The sequence below is a fragment of the Clinocottus analis genome, unplaced genomic scaffold, assembly GCF_023055335.1.
Source record: "Clinocottus analis isolate CAN_PGR_092001 unplaced genomic scaffold, fCliAna1.0.p SCAF_11, whole genome shotgun sequence".
Lineage (NCBI taxonomy): Eukaryota > Metazoa > Chordata > Actinopteri > Perciformes > Cottidae > Clinocottus > Clinocottus analis.
The window spans coordinates 5,440,377-5,457,207 of NW_027175832.1; the positions used below are offsets into that span (position 1 = coordinate 5,440,377).

General features: G+C 43.3%; 1 protein-coding gene across 1 annotated transcript; it reads right to left on the minus strand.

The window, feature by feature from the left end:
- Positions 1-9,829: 9,829 nt before the first annotated feature.
- On the minus strand, positions 9,830-16,634 carry LOC137782270 (annexin A13-like). The gene is made up of 11 exons (XM_068571483.1): positions 16,504-16,634; positions 15,655-15,730; positions 14,900-14,994; positions 14,647-14,817; positions 14,191-14,224; positions 13,785-13,864; positions 13,142-13,210; positions 11,945-12,046; positions 11,794-11,869; positions 11,593-11,705; positions 9,830-11,468 (listed from the first exon to the last, which is right to left on the minus strand). Exons 1-11 carry the CDS (start codon positions 16,516-16,518, stop codon positions 11,349-11,351), a joined length of 951 nt encoding a protein of 316 aa, XP_068427584.1. The 5' UTR covers positions 16,519-16,634; the 3' UTR covers positions 9,830-11,348.
- Between the last annotated feature and the right edge of the window lie 197 nt (positions 16,635-16,831).

Genomic DNA, 16,831 nt, shown 5'->3' on the forward strand with positions numbered 1-16,831 from the left:
CTGTTAGTTGTGTTGCACACATCATTCATATTTTCCCCTGCATTGTAAATGCAGTGTAAGTCTCCTGATATTGTTTTACGGGTTTTGACACACCTTGACATATAGCGAGGGAAAATCAAAAAGCATGACTTGAAATACTTGTCTTGTGGCAGTGCAGGATGTACAGTAAGTACAATGATGTGGAGGGTTTGATGAAAGGAGCAAGTTCAAAGTGACTATTGTTTTATGATAACACAACTTTTGTTGACAATTGGAGACTGCAGTTTCGGCCGCTGTGGAGTTGAATTATATTGACTGGTGTTTCTATTATTGTGTCCACCCCATTTAGCGGGGTGCAGGCTAAAAAACAGAAACAATTCTCTGCAAAATGCACCACAAACCACAGCCACCACAACGATTCTAAAGCTGTCATAGAGCTTCTCTAAAACGACTTCAACAAAAACCTTCATGAAGTAAGATGCATTGTGGGATGGCACTGTTTTACAGAAGAAACCTGCAACTGAGTGAGACTGTTGAAGTTGCAGCAGATTGAGCCGGTCATTGATGACACTATCACGATGTACAGTGCAGACAAGGAAAGACATGCGGTAATTGTCGTACACGTTAAAAAAAAAGCCTCCAAAGTTGTGAGTTTCCCAGTTGTTCTGTATCTTTTTTTGACACATATAGTTGTTGTCAGTATCAGAGCCATGTGGTTAGTTTAAGGAAGCAAATTAGTGTTAAAAAATCCTAACCAAGAAAATTAATTGGTCGTAAAAATAATGTCGAAGTGTGTACAATAAGACAATATCCTTATGTGTACGTGCAGAGTGTACATCTGTCCTTCAGCAGTCCTTCATGAAAACAACTCAATATATTCATCATGTGACTGTTTATAAGATTTATAACAAACTGGTTTCCCTGACGTGCATATATGTGTGTGTGTGTGTGTGTGTGTGTGTGTGTGTGTGTGTGTGTGTGTGTGTGTGTGTGTGTGTGTGAAAGGAGAGAGAGAGAGAGAGAGAGAGAGAGAGAGAGAGAGAGAGAGAGAGAGAGAGAGAGAGAGAGAGAGAGAGAGAGAGAGAGAGAGATAAGGATCTGTTTTGCCAAGAGAATAAGAAGAGGGAGAAACAGTGTTTCTAATGTGGGTTAAAGCTTAAATCAAAGCCATGTGCGGTCAGTGAAGGGAAATGAGAGTGGCAATAAACTTGAATAAAGTTTACATTTTACAGGAGAGGCAGGTTTGGCTTCAGAATATCACAGAGTCCACCACTGCTCCCTAATCTACATAGATCAAAGCTTTGATGCCATATAACGCAGACTCTAATTCTGACAGGGGTTGTTAAAAAAAAACACCCGCAGGGCTGTTCCGGTCATCAAAATAAATGGCAAGAGAAAGGGAAAAATAGAAAGAAATACAAATGTTCCCTTGAAATAATGTAGTTTAATGTGAAGAAGAAGAAAAAAAAACATAATGTAAATATCTGAAAGCCTGCTGCACTATTTGGAGCTTCCTAATATAGTTCGGGTTAGTACATCTGCTCGTGAAAGACCCACTGGAGTGTGAGAACAAACATAACATTAGAATAGTCCACATATCTACCACATGCACAGCTTCAATGGGAATGGTGTGACTCCGCATAGTGGTATGTCCGGGAAAGCTACGGGTTAATTTAAGACTAGGAGCAAAGCCTGTTGCCAATTAGGAGCAGTGAGCGCCACATGTGGGCTCGAGTAGCTATCTCCAGAAGGGGCAAAGGGGGTAGACACCGCAATGGAGACAAGCTAAATGTCTGTGCAACTTGTTCAAGATCAACTGGCACTCACGAATGAACGGTTATTCACTTGGGAGATATTCTTTTTCTTCTTAAAAACATGATCAAACAAGCTCCACAGGTTTGAAGGATTGACGCGCAAAAAAAGAGGGGGGGACCACCATTCAAACGTGGTCTGATTTAGTTTGTACCTTTCAGCATTGCAACATGGCACGGATGTCTACTGTGTTTCTACTCTGCGTCGCCTCTCTCCTCAGTGGGGCCAAGAGCGTCTCTGAGAGCTGCCGGGGTACGCGCTGCTTCCGCGGGCAGGACTGGAGACCGTGCGTCGGAGTGCATTGTCAGGGGCGCACTGACGCAGCGGAGTCCCGACAACAGTTTCACAGCTCTGCACAATCCTGGCAAGGGCAAGTGTACCCGAGTTACCAACAGGATGCTCATTTCAGTCACCACCAAGCCCAGAGCGCGCCGCTGGCACCGTACGCCATCATCCAACCTCAGCAGGGGCGCTTTGCCCAACCAGCGGGAACAGATGTCACCAGGAGGACGAACCCGAGAACCATCACGGCGGAGGTCTTCCATCCCGGTTGCGCCGGCGGGACCTGTGCGACCACTGTCTCTCACCGCCCGACGAGTGATGACAGCGCAACACGGGAGTGCAAAGGGATTGGATGTAAACTTCCTCTTCGGATGCGCCAGAAGCCCAAACCATGCGTCGGAGACGGTTGTGGCACGCATGGTGGAGGAGACGACGGGAGAGGACACTCATCCCCGGTGCACGTGACGGACAGAGCGGCGCAATTTCTGGATGAGCTTCCAGATTTTGGGACGGAACGTGGTGCATGGATACAGTTGACATGTGATATGAAACCAGGTCAGTATAAACCTGTAAGAAGTGATTAGCCACAACATGGGAAAGAGATACACGAATCTACTTTAAAGGACGGGCCCCTCAGTGAGAAAATAATCTCTTAAATTGTAATAGTTTTCTATCTTTGCCTCAGGGACCAATGAGCTTCCCTCAGAGGATGCTCTCGTGCTGCATCTGCAGCTGTCCAAGAGCCAGGAGAAGCTGGTTGAGGCCCTCAGGGGCCAGCAGGACGAGGTCCAGGAGCTGCAGAGGCTCCTCAGTGAGCAGCAGGGGACGCTGGTCAACCAGCAGAGAGAAATACTGGAACAACAGAGGAAGATGTATGACCAGATGGAGCAAGTAAGACTGCTGTGATTGATGATGCAGGAGACGTTGGTTGTTGTTGGTTACTGGGCCGTAGAGACATATTAAACATTTATGTTGATGAGGTGGATGGGAAACACCTGACCTACAGAAGCTTTATGTGTCAGATGATACTCACCACTGGCCTCCATGTGGTGGATCTTTTCCATGTGTGGATCAGTGGAAGGGGACATTGTGCACCACAACAGAGTGCAATACACAGAGCAGACTGATAGGGCCTGCATTGAACACTCATACATGTATTAGAATTTGTGTGTTCATAACATACGTCACGGTGATTTTTATCAGGATCATATAACACTTTTTCTTCATCTTCTTCTTCTTCTACTTGCAGGTTAAAGCCCAGTACGACACAATGATGGAAAGCATCAAACAAACATCTCTGAGGAACCTCCAGGGGGAGCTGGACAGTCACATGGAGACGATGGGTGGGCAGGCTGGAGCTCACCGAGCCCAGCAGGCTCTCTCGCTGCACAAGGTGGACATGGAGGCCAGCGTGATGGAGGTGAATTAGGAATCAATGGTGTACACATATATTAAAGTGTATAGAAAACAATCATATATCAGTTCGGAACACATACGATCTTTTGCAACACAATGACGTACAAATACTTTGTCTTGAGTTACTACTAGCAAAATGGATTTGACAAGCAAATTACTTATTTGCAATATATTACATCTGGTTTGCGACTCCGCATCGCCATCTTTATATGATGCACAGACCTGACTGTGATGTTCAATGACATGTTTGATGTCACCAGGTGGGGCGCCCCCTGCTGGCCTGTGGGCGCTGCGGTCCTGAGGAGTACTGTGGCTTCAGCAGCGGTCATGCTCGCTGTGAGAAATGTACCATCTGTCCTGCTGGCTTCTTCCTGGCCGCACAGTGTTCAGTCCATGCTGACAGGATATGCCAGGTCAGCACTATTATCTTCATGACTGTTCAACTCGTGGACATAAACACGACTCATACAATAGGACACAACTTTAGCTTAAAGAGTGGGAGACAAAACAAAGTTTGTATTAATGGGGCCCTGAGTTACAGCAGATGTGACCACCGTCTCACCACTGAATACAGTCTAGAGTAGAAATCTTGAAGATGAAGACAAAGAAGACAAAGTAAAGAAACATGCAAACAGGATACTGTGTGTGTGCTGTGTAGTGCCGTGAGGGATTTGGAGTTTGTGGAGGGTTGTTTTGCAGAAAAAAAGGTGCCCGCTATTCATGAGGGGGGTGAGAGTAATGTAAAAAAATAAAACCAGAACAATGAGCTGAAGACGGAATGACATGGAGGGTGAGTTAGAGTATTAATCAACGCTGCTTTCAAATTGATTTCAATTGTTGATGTATTCATCGTTACAGGACAGAGATGAATGCCTTGAAATAGCTGATATGTGTGGAGACCAACAGAAATGTCTTAACACTCCAGGTAACATGAAATACTGAGAACTTTGGTCAATATTGCCTGCATCTGAATACAACTTTAATGTCTCAAAACTTAGTTTTAGTATTCAGCTCTCTTTCCCTCTCATCAGGTGGATTCAGGTGCCAGGGCATGACAGAGCGAGAAGCCAATTCAGGAATGTGTGGCCACGGCTACTTCTACATCCTGGACATGGACGAGTGTCAGGCCTGTAATGAGTGTGACGGAGAGCCCGTGGCTTCCCCTTGTACCTTTACCACAGACACCATCTGCTCCGGCCAAGCTGCTGCTGGTGACAGCGCCCTTTCTTTGTCCTGGTCTGGAGATGTGAGGCTGCCTGGCGCTAAAGGCCACACACTGGCTCACGCCTTCCCTCGGGTGCAGCTTCACATCCAGGAAAGAGGCGATACAGGCCTCCTGTCCACAGAGGACGGGCGCCTCGTGCTCAGGCAGCACGGTCTGGTCTGGCTGGATGAGAACCTCTCTGTGAGCCACGGCTGTCGGAGCTTCATCCAGTTGTGTCTGCGTATTAACAATACGGACGGCTCTGAAAGTCGTGAAATCAGCGGCATCAGGGTGGAGCAGCGGGAGGGAAGGTTTCTCCAGAGCGTCAGCATGAGCGGGGTAGCAGAAGTCGCCCCGGGTCACGTGATCTCCCTCTTTCTCCGGAGCGCCAGCGACCACTGTAACCAAAGCGGTGAAGGTCTGCAGCTGTACGGCCCTTTAGCGGCTCCGCTCAGTCTCCTCTGGCTCTCCCATGACACCGGGGCTGTTGCCATGACAGCACAGGCCGTTGTGTCCGCGCACTACCACACAAACTATCGCCCAGTCTTCCGCACCACCTCCACCTCCGACCCTTATGTGGTGGGGCTGACTCATGATGGCCGTGGGATCCGTTTTGCAGAAAGTGGCACTGTGCGTTTTGTGTATCAGCAGGCCTTGTACTCGATGGGCCAGGCGTGTGTGAGTGAGGGCTTCCAAATGTTGGCGTATCTCAACCACAATGGAACGGGTATGGAGCTGTGTCGTACCTTCAAACCAGGCGTCCACTATCGAGACACATCCTTGTCTCTGTCTGGAGCAGCAACCGTTGGCCCTGGGGACACACTGGGCTTTGAGATCCTCTCTCCTGCTCAGTGCAACGTGCGGTTCTTTGGCGACGAGACAGGAATCAGTATCATCAGCTTGGTTTGGGTCCCCGCTGCTCTTTCCTCTTCTCTGTCTGCCTCCGTGTCTCACACCGGCCTTCCCTCAGGAGCAGTTCGAAACAAGCCGCTGTTCTTCCGCCAGACCAGCGCTCAGGTGTCCCAGATGGGGCTGGTAGGCAAGGGATCCGCAGATCAGAGGCGAGATTTTGTCTTCAGGGACAGTGGCACAGCCAGCATGGCTCTGAACCTCAGACTTATTCACTCGTGCAACCTCATCAAGGTGACTCTTCTCAGGCGAAGTGATCCAGTGGGGTCAGGAGGAGGTCGGGAGGCAGAGGGTTTGCGACCTGTCACCCTGGCCCAGCAGGTTGGTGGTCAGATGCCTGAGGGAAGCCTTTGGGCCAGTGTTAGCCTGCGGGCGTCTTTCCAGGTCCGTAACGGCACCGCGGTGTTCTTCACACTGGACTGCGTACGCGGACGAGTCAACCAGATCAGCTACCAAACAGGAAGCGGAGTGTCAATCCTTTGGGTGGCAGCATAACATAAAGAAGACAAAACATAACTATGTGTGTTTCCAGCTCAGTAGACCAGATGTTAAGCAATGTATACAATCGAGTAGTTTCATTGGTTTCATTTTGGCGGAATAGTTTATCATTTTTGGAAAGACTCTTATTGCTCTCTTGCCTGAAAAAAATAAATAAAACCACTCTCATAGCTGTCTGTCAGATACACAGCTACAGCCAGCACTCTGTTAGCTTAGCTTAGCGTAAAGATTAGAGTCAAGGAAGGAAAAGCGAGTATGGCCTATCGCTGTTTAAATGGAAGAAAACAGTGTGTTTATTAGCTCATGTACAATCTCTTGCTTGTTTAATCCATCCAAAAAGAAACTAGCGGAAATGTAGTTTTATGCCAAGCTAGCTGCTTCAAGCTGTTGTGTTAAACTAATGGTCTCCTGCTGTAGCTTAATGTTTAATGAACAAAGAAGAGAGTGGTATGTTATCAAGATTATCATGTATCTCTAAACTACCATGTTAACACGTTTCAAGTTTGATTACTTGCAGCCAGATTAAATTAAGCGACGTCAGTACCGGCACACTATAACAGACTAAACCATGTACAGTTAGCTGAACTAGCTAGCATTGTGTGATTGAAGCTAACAAATTACATTTACTCAAGCACAACTAATAAAGTACTGTATGTCCTCAAAAAACAATTGAGGTACTTGAAGTATTTCTACTTTATACATCTGTTCAACTACATCTCAGAGATACGTTTGTGACGTACTTTTTACTGCACTATATTAATATATCAATAAGACTTTTGGGGGCTAAGTATTAAAATGGCCTAAAAAGTCTTAAATTGTACCTGGACAACCCTGGAGGTACCCTGATTACTCAAATAAACTATTCCTTTAAGCTGCTTTGTAGTGAGTAGCATATGGCTAATTTGACTTTTTGTATTTTAAAAAAAGCTCAAATACGACTTTTATTTTAAAAAGTAGCATCACGTATCATTCATTGTATTTATATCAATGCGAGTATTACTATTAGATAGGCCTAATCATTTCTTCCAAAGTAAATGATGGCTTTTGAAATGTTCTAGTGCTTGTGTTTTTAGCTTTTTTATGTGCTGTATTTCTGTCTTTTATTTATGTAATTAAGTTACTCTGTTGACGCCAGAGACCTCCAGTTTATTCCCACTGTGACTACAGTATTTTCTGCCGTCACTATAAGCAGTTGACTGGTGCTGGTTTTATTCAGGAGTGTGTTTTTTTAAGAGCATGTGTTTCATGTTAGCCGCCATTCTTCTAATGTGAATCTACTGCAGTGCATGCCTTGTTTAATGACCACTTTCTGCATGTTATGGACTTAAAGAGAATCATGTGTTTCGCTAACGTCTCGTTGACACTAAACTGTCCCAGAAAGACAGCCTGCTATCTTAAATATTAACACCTTAAGGTATAGTTACTGTTTACTCAAACTAGACTGCAACTAAGTGTATATTTGATGTTTTATATTAAATCGATCACAAATTAAATATGTTGCTGGATTCTTTTGCTGCTGCCTCTGTTTCAGAATCTGCTTTTGAACTTATTTTTCATCTTGGATAAAAAGTAGCAGCAAATCCCACCCTTGCTAACTTAAGAACACTCAAGCGTTTTCCCTCCAAAGCTGAACGTGGTCTGGCTAGCTTACGTCTACTGTATGGTGAGTGTTAGCAAACATTTAGAGAGAAATATTTGCAAATTTAAATAAAGAGGAATATATTAGCATATCACATCTTATTTTGTGTAATATATCACAAATTGTCAATCTGGTTGGTTGTAATGATGGGGATGCACTTATCCCATCCCAAATATCACAAGACTCCCAAGGTTGTGCTTGAAATCGCTTGCTAACGTACTGCGTCGTATAGACTCGACCAGGGAGCCACTCCTCTGGTTGCAAAAAGAAGTGTGACAGTAAAAAAAAAAACCCTACTTCTCACTTGATTTATTCCCTCAGTAAACTTAGTTCAACGGCATGATTTTCATTTAGTAAATGATGGTCAAAGTAAGAGAGACAAATACCAAGGCGTACTGCGGCTTTGGAGTTTTACATACTTTTGTCTTACTAGTTTCACCTTTTCACACTGTTTTCAGTTCATTGAACATGTCTCGTGTCTTATTCAGGGTTTGAATGGTACCGAGCTTCACCCTCTCTTGTGTCACTTGTGATTGCAAAAACCAAGATGGCGACGGCCAAAATCCCAAACTTAAAATAGCAGCAGACTGCAAACCAATAGGTGACGTCAAGGCGAATACGTCCACTTTTACGACATATGAGTAGTGTGTCCGTTTGCGATTTCAAAGACATAATCATAATCTTACAGTAATAATCCTGTCATTAGATTTCCCAGTTGTGCCGCAGTTAAAAACCTGGAGACTGAATTAAACAGGTTTGCTGGAGGCAGAAGCTGCCAGGTGTTTTCTATTACACATCAAAGAACAGAGGTTCTTTATCCTGAATTCAAACAGTTGAAATTATATTAGCTGGGTAGTTAACCTACTTACGGCCTTCCTACGCACGTCCACCGGCAGCCCCTCTTCATTCTGAACGTGCTGCTGCTCCGCTTTGGCACAGGATCAAAACGTGTATTACGACCCGGAGCATATGTTCTATGAAAACCAGTAGACCAGTTGATGTTATTGTTTCAGCCTTTGAAGCTATGACCCCCAGGTTAGTGTGTGCTATAGATTATTCAATAAATCATGACTTTAAGGGAATTAATGCTATTATTATGCAGGTTTGTGTCTTGAAGGTGCCGGAGTCTCTGGGATCAGAGAACCAACACAATCGTTTCCTACTTCAGTCGTCCAATTTTCTCTAGTATTATTATTATGGTTGCTCAACCAGATTTTACTATGAATAAATCACAAGCAGCACAGTTCATGAACTAAGCTTGAATATTGTGAAAAACATTTGTCAGAAACTAGACACAAGACAGTAAGCAGACAATAGAGAAAGCGAGCATATCACGAGACAAATTAAAGCCACCTCCAGGCTGATGGATGACTTGCTGGGTGAGTTATGGTGGTCTGACAATGATAAACGCTGAAGGAAAAAGGTCAGAGCCCCACAGGATAGAGAGCAGAGCTCTGTCTGGCAGGCTAGTTGCCCTTACACATTAGCACTCTGGATAATAGAGCACAGATGGAGGGAAAGACAAGCGTATGAGTGTGTGGAGTGGTATGGGTGTGTCTTCAGGCAGGGCATAGGTTCTTTTGTATGCATGCATGATGGAAAAACAGATGTTAATGATTAGGTCCTACCTAGAAACATTATCAGATGGCTTTTCGCATTTCTTAGGATTCTCTGTCAATTTACCTGCCCTCCAAAGCCAAAAGAAATAAAATGTTATGCCATAACACTAAATAACATAGAATGGGATATACTTAAAATCAGGAAAATGTTGTAATAGAGAGTGTTTTTCTAAAGGGAGTCTGACACATGATGCTCATGGCAACGCACTGCATGGAATCTCCACCTGGTCTTAAAGGAACAGGCATGTGTGGTGCAATCAGCCCTCCAAGCCGGAGCGATAGGCAGGTTGCCAAAGTGTAGCTCGAGGTGGCCGTCGGGGTGACGGGCCGCATATGGTGCACAGACTGTGGATATACAAGCAAGAATGTGCAGAAACCAAAGTGTTCACCAAATTTGGCCCTTCGTACTGAAACAACCATTACATCAAGGAATATGGAGGGAAAGAAAGATACGGAGGGAGGAGTGGGAGAACGAGGAGTAGAAAGCCATGGAAAGAAAGTGAGAAATCTGCATCTGGAAGCAGTTCTCACTTGTTTTAAACTGTTTTTCTTCTTCTCTATTCGCTTATAAAGTCACCCAAAGGCACAAACTGTTTGTGTTCTGTACCGAGATGTTGTAAAGAAATATACAATTTTGTTTTATGTAGTTTGAGTTATAAATCACCACAAATAATGATGAAAAGGACAGGCAACACAATACATTTTAACATCAAGTTTGCTGTAATACCAAAATGTTAAAACTAAACAACAATTAATAGATTGCCCTTATACGATTGATGTCCCTATGATTTCATCAACTGTCATTTCTTACTGAAAAGCACAATATACAATACTGCTTGTGGTGAAATACTGCCCCCTACAGGATATAAAGAGAATCATCTTTTTTTTGTTAGAGTTACAATTTATTATTACTGCATGATAATACAACTTTATATATCAGTCATATACATGACTTTAATCTTGGGTTTAAATAATAGTTATGCTATAATTCCATACATGGATGCATACTGTCCATTATCAGTTGTACTCCAGGGGTTACAGAGCAAAACATCTCTTTTCATGTTATTATCATGTAATGATGTTAAATACACAATCATCTCCAAGTTTTACACAAAATATTATGTAGGAATAACTGTAACAAGTCTGACCAACTGTCTCATAAATGTGTAAAGTGAGAGGCAGCATGTTAGCTGGGACTAAAAAATAAGACTACAAACAGTTAAAAATCCCACATGGTATTTCGGGACGAGGTTACAAAAACCCAAATACTGCATACTTAAAAAGAGTGTTAGCTTTTGATATCAGGGTAGGAATATATTCATGTATAATTATTTCTCTAGTGTAAACAGATATCAGAGATCAACCGTGAGAATTCGGCACTTAAGTGTTGAACGATGCAGCAAAAAGTAAATTGCATCGCTAGTATCTTATGAAAGGCATCTTTGAGGCAAATAGTTAAGTTAATGGATGATGATGATGAACGGAACGAGGAAGGTGTCAAATATAAGAGGTCACATCATTTATGTTGAGCTATGGGATACGCTTGAAATGGTGATCTACAGCTACAACATACAAAGACTGTCAAGCTGTTGACTCTGAATAAAGATCTGGAGTAACACTAATAATTTGGATAAATACACTAACACGATGCTCAGCTGCACAAGGTCCACATACGTTCAACAATGCTGCCATAGTATTGTTAAAAGGAAATAACATTCATTGTATGTTGGAATACAACTGTGAGAGGAGTCCCACTGAGTGTTATGTCCTTGGAAAACAACAATGTATTCAAAGACGGTGAATTTGTAAAACACTGTATAATATAATAACGAGTTGGTTTTTGGTCCATGCTGCAATGAGAACTGACTGTCAGAAAGAGGTTCACAAAGGGAATGAGTAAGACGGGTAAATGAGGATTATAAAGAAGAGGAGAGCGGAAAGATTGTTTCACATTGGTTAAATAAGGCCTGTAGGAGGAATGTGAGAACTTTTAGTGCAGGATCTCTATGAGGAGGCGTTTGAAGTCTCCACCACACTCTGAATCCAGAGCGTCTTTCAGGGTGACATCGTACTTCTCCAGGTACATGTCCTTCACCGTCTCCAGGTCGATCTGTGGGTTGACAAGATAACACTGCTGTCAGAAAAAAAAAAAACCTTTTTAGTCGCTATTTTTGGGAACAGATTTTTAAACATTTTTTTTCGTAATCTGAAAATAGGTTAGACATTTGACTAGCCTCGGAGCGGCCTACAATCAGCCGAATGAGTGTGTCTTCATCGGTGCCAAGTCCCTTCATGGCGGCATTAAGACGTCGGGCAAAATACAGCTGCGGGTTCTTAGCACACCTGACTTTAAAAAATACACACACACACAGCAGCCGTTATTACAAGAACTGATATTTGATATTTCATGGCTGTTAAATTTCAATATGACATACCCAGAGTTACGTAGCAGTCCTTGAGAGTTCCTGTTGCTTCAGAGTTAACGGTGTCCAAAATGTCTGTTCCTGAAAGCTGTAGGACAATAACTTGTCATCATAACTATACATTAACAATAGTAAGAGACTCATCAGAAGCTTTTTTCCTCACCGACTCGTAGATCTTGAAGGTGGCCTGAAGCTGCATGTAGTTTCTGTGTGTCAGGATGAAGGTGAAGGTGGACTCATCTGTGCCACATCTGCCTTCTCCTGCCTGACAGTCACAACGGAGGAAGTAATGCATTGGTGAGTATTGAGGAAAATGCCTTTTTTTTTTTTACAACCTGGGTCATATTGTTGCCGGTCATCCTCAGACTTTAGCGTCACACTGGATTCCTTACTAGTTTTTCATTTGGATTTATGATTATTGCAAAAGCACATGTTTATTAAATGTAAATGTTTTGTTCCGCAAGATAATCTTCACAAATAAACACCCCCTTTATGATTTTTTAATTGATGCAATTGGCAGAATTAAAAAAAACAAGGTAACTAAACTGTGATTACATGAGTAAATAGTGCATCATGCTTTGAAGTCTCATTCAGCCCCTCGTTAGAAACCACCTTATTTAAGACACAAAAGTTTAAAAAAAACAGAGATTTACTGACATATATTGTATTTCGGAACAAAGTGTTAAAATCACTCGTGTTAACCGCAGACCTTATGTCAGGCATCTCGCCAACAACCCATTAAAAGAAAATGCTGACTCATTCACATCGTAGTCTAGTTGGTCATAAACCAACTTGGGGGCTAAAACAACATGTTGACATGATGGTGCCAGATGAAAAGTCAGCGATGCATCCTCAGAGGACCATGAATGTGTGGACTAAAATGTCAATCCATCGAGTTATTTCCGTCTGGACCAAAGTGGTGGACAAACATCGCTTAAAAAACTGACTCTAGGTTCTTCTTATACGAGGAGTCGTCTGAGAAACAGCATAACACCTCAATGTAACGTGTGAGATGTGAGGAACCGATTGATATTCTCGCAGACGTTGACACATCACCGTCTCGGCACACCTTTATATTTGCACGGTGTTAGCGACAAGTTTGAGATGAAGCTTCACACATTTAGCTGTGAATTTCCACAAAGATCCCACAATCCTGTTCTGTAATAAAAACCACACTCCAGCATTACCGCAAAACCCAGCTTTGATTTAATAAGATCTGTACTTGTGAGATTTGCTAGTCATCCGGGGCTCATACGCTCAAACCTATAAATCCAGGATCACATTACCCTTGCAAATACTGGTATTATTCAAAAAAGGCAAACTCTAATTTAAAGGAATCATGCAGCACCTGGGAACGTACCTCAAACAAAGATGTGGCATCCTGTTCGGCTAAATCCTCATCCACTTCATAGCCTTCGTCTCTGCTCGCCTGCAGATATTAAGGGACGTGAGAAGAGGGGATATGGAGATATGAAGGGGAAGAAAGGTTTAAGTGGATGAATAAGGCAGGTGGATACAAAAAGTGAGGGCAAAAATGTAGTGAGTGGAGGAGAGGTCAAAAAGATGGATTCCAAAACAATCTCAGGCATTTAACGGGATAACAATCATCTGCTCCACATCAATTGTAAATAGTGGAAGGGCTCATTGGATCGATGTCGCTGTGGAACATGAGTCACACCGTTTGTCTTTTCTTTCTGGGGGAAGGAAGAGCGAGGGGAAGCAGAAGCGGTCCGGGAGCGCTGGCACAAAGGCCGAGCATGCCGATGATGTGACGCGTGACGAATGGCTCAGTGGGCGAAACGCAGCATGGACAACAATTCTGAGAGCCATTATCAAAGCAGTATTCTTCTACGTATGGCTTCCTTTCAGAATCAAGAATTCCACCTAGTTGCACTTAAAAAAAGTGGAGACTATTTATTGCTTTGTGTAGTGCAACTCCCCTTGTACCTATTTAACTATGAACACTTCTACCGTCGATAAAGCTAAACATAAGGATTCTTAACCTGCAGCAGTGACATCAGCAGGTTCCTCACGTCTCCACTGGTGTCACCCTCAATGTCGGCCTCTAGTTCACGCTCGTGCACTGTAAGGTGAGAAGAAAAATAGTGATAGTCTTCACACCATCGGGAAATGTACAATACCTGTATTCATGTCCTAAAAGCAGAGTGCGACAACATATTTTGCCTTCAGTGAAATCTGACCCAGACAAGTATCAAATCAGAGTGTATTTGTAGCCAGCAAGAGAAGAAAACATGGCTCATTACACCATGACTCACTCCTAAAACTGAAACACCCACAACGTTATGACAAATATAAAACTTGGTATGCATCTGTTCCGCATGAGTCTTTTCAGTACGAGGGGAACATCATTTTGTTAACCGTTATGACTCATTATGGTAGAAAACTCACCCTGTGCATAAGTGTTCTTGTAGCTCAAGATGTCCTGCAAGAAGAAAAAATAAAGATGACACTGTTCACAGTGAAGACAAACGATGTATCCGCCCCGTGACAACAGATCCCCCACAACATGGAATGGGTTCTTTCTTTGCCCATGCCACACCCTTACATCACGTTACATGAAAACAGGGCCAGTAGTTTTCTCCTTGACCGAGGTAATAATCTCCACACTGTGTTTTATTGATAACTTACCATCTGGGAAAGTGCAGCAGAGCATCAGGACAAACCTAATATATTGTTATTAACTTTAATAACCTATTATAGTATTACATTGAACCCACTACAAACCCGTTATGAGAATGCCGTATCATGTTATCTTTGACTAGAAACTCGACTGGCAGCGACTGCATCAACGGCATGGAAATAGAAACATGTAGTATCAATGAATAGTATCCCATATTGACAGACCTCATTATTGGATGTGCACAGGATCTCTACCAGCACATCTTCGTCCGTGCCCGCCCCCTTCATGGCCTTCCTCAGCTCCTTGGCGTAGTAAACATGAGGCGGCTCCAACATGGCTATGGTGGCTTTCTCAAAACTACCCGTCAGCTCCTTCTTCAGGACCTCCTCCAACTCCTGAACAAAGACAGAATCAACTGCATGCATGTGTGCGAGTGCATCTGCGAGAGCGAAAGAAGACGTGGAGGCAGATACTTACGTCGTCATACTTCTCAAAGTAGGCCTGTTTGATGTCCACACGCTGAGCTGAAGAGCGATTGGCCAAGATCTGGATGATGGCCTCTTCATCTGTGCCTGGAGAATATACGAGCAACACACACACACACATGCATGGGTTCATCAGGGTGCTTCAAATACAATACAAGTGCTTAACCATTATATTTCATTATTACTAGACATTTAAGCATTTTTAAGATTCAAGACATGCCTTTTATGAAATGTGTCTGTTAAAAATGGGGTAAAATTCATCTTTTAATGTATCGGTGGTAATTTAAGACAGACATTGTCACAATTATGCTAACTTGAATAATTTCATAATTGTGACGTTTTATTATTATTCGATTGGCTGGGTAGCTGCAATGACACTAAATAAATGAAGTGATAAAAAGAAAAGTAGGGGGCGTTGGTGATATATTGATAACAATACAGCGGTTAATAGAGCATCTCCTAGTGGACAGGTGCCTTTGGCAGATTGCCCTAAAATGTTCCGCATGGTCTGTGGCATCAATCTGCACACTTTTATCTTCAATTACCTTGAACATTAAGCATATTTTTATTGTTACTTTCAGATTTAGATGTGGTTATAAGTTGCTTGATTGTAAAAACATTCTAATTATGTGATAATGGATGCCTTAATTACACACAAATAGAGATACCACATGACTGAACAGGAACACACACCACCACAATTACACAACTACTTGTAGCAGATGAGCCAAAGCTCTGTTCACTTACCGAAACCTTTACACGCCTGTCTGATGGCCTTGATATCAGCTGTGACATCGAAGTCCTCATATGGGACGATGGTTGGCTAGAGAATGAAAAATGTCTGAATCATTAGAAATATATTTTGTAAAATAGATAAAAATGTTATGTTTAAATAAATACAATCTAGTCATGATCTCAACACATACAAGGAGTCATGCATGATATAATATAACAGGAGCCTGCTAAATCTTTGACAGCAGTTTGATATATATGAATAAACCTGCTAGTTTAAAAAGGGACTGCCCTCCACTCTAACAGATTACAGACTGAGCTAGTGAGGCTGTATTACGTCACAGTACATCCAGGGCGTCTCTCCCGCAGGAAAAGGGTGCAGTCTGCGTGATGGCTGAGTCACGGGGCAGCCGCAGCGTACCATCTCCTCTCCTCGCCCACCCTCCGGTGCATACAATGCGGCCTTATTGATCAGCGGTTTCTGAAACATTCCTCCCTGCGGCCCGCACAGCTCCCTCCCTCTGCTCAGCTTAACTGCGCAAGTTTTGCCTCTCACTTCGGACTCTTTACACACGGGGAAAGTCTTGTTTGCGTCCACTGGAGAACATCATGAACGTTTAAAGAGTACATCTTCTGAAGGCTGGCCGTGCTACACAATGACACGTCCGCGATCTTAATTCCCATTTTTCCACTTATGACTGTATGACTTTTAGTTGTCATCCATCATCGCGTCATCGCAAACCCGATTCTTTCAGAGCTGTAAAAGTAGCGAGTGATCAAGCAAAGTCTCCCATCGCAGTTCTACTGCTCGGATGAAGAGTTTATTTAGTGAGTTGCACATCTACAGTCGTCCAGTTGTCCTACCTGCACGTTGCCCATGTTGTTCCGGAACACTCCGTCCAGCTGTGAAGTGACAAACGGGAGCTGTGCGTCCTGGTGTGCTGCGCTGCTCTGGAGTTGGAGGGATGCGTGTCAAGTCGGGTCGGGTTTTCCTGGAAAGGACGCAGCCCTGTCCGGTGCTGCAGGCGTGACGTCACTGCCGTTTATTTATTTGGTAGGGCGGGGGGATGTTATAATTTGCTGGACTCGGTGAGGTAAACAGCAACTAGTTGTTGGACTAGTTCTGATGTATTATTTTAAGTAATGCCATCAGTTTGAGTTTCTAGTCAAGTAGCATACTTATAGGCTATTC

Bases quoted from the DNA above. Each gene is read 5' to 3' on its own strand.
- LOC137782270 (XM_068571483.1), bottom strand. The intron at 13,211-13,784 runs GTTAAGAATCCT...TAATATCTGCAG, and splicing joins TGCTGATGTCACTGCTGCAG to GCGAGCAGAGACGAAGGCTA. The intron at 11,469-11,592 runs GCTAGTCAAATG...GTCAACCCACAG, and splicing joins TGATTGTAGGCCGCTCCGAG to ATCGACCTGGAGACGGTGAA.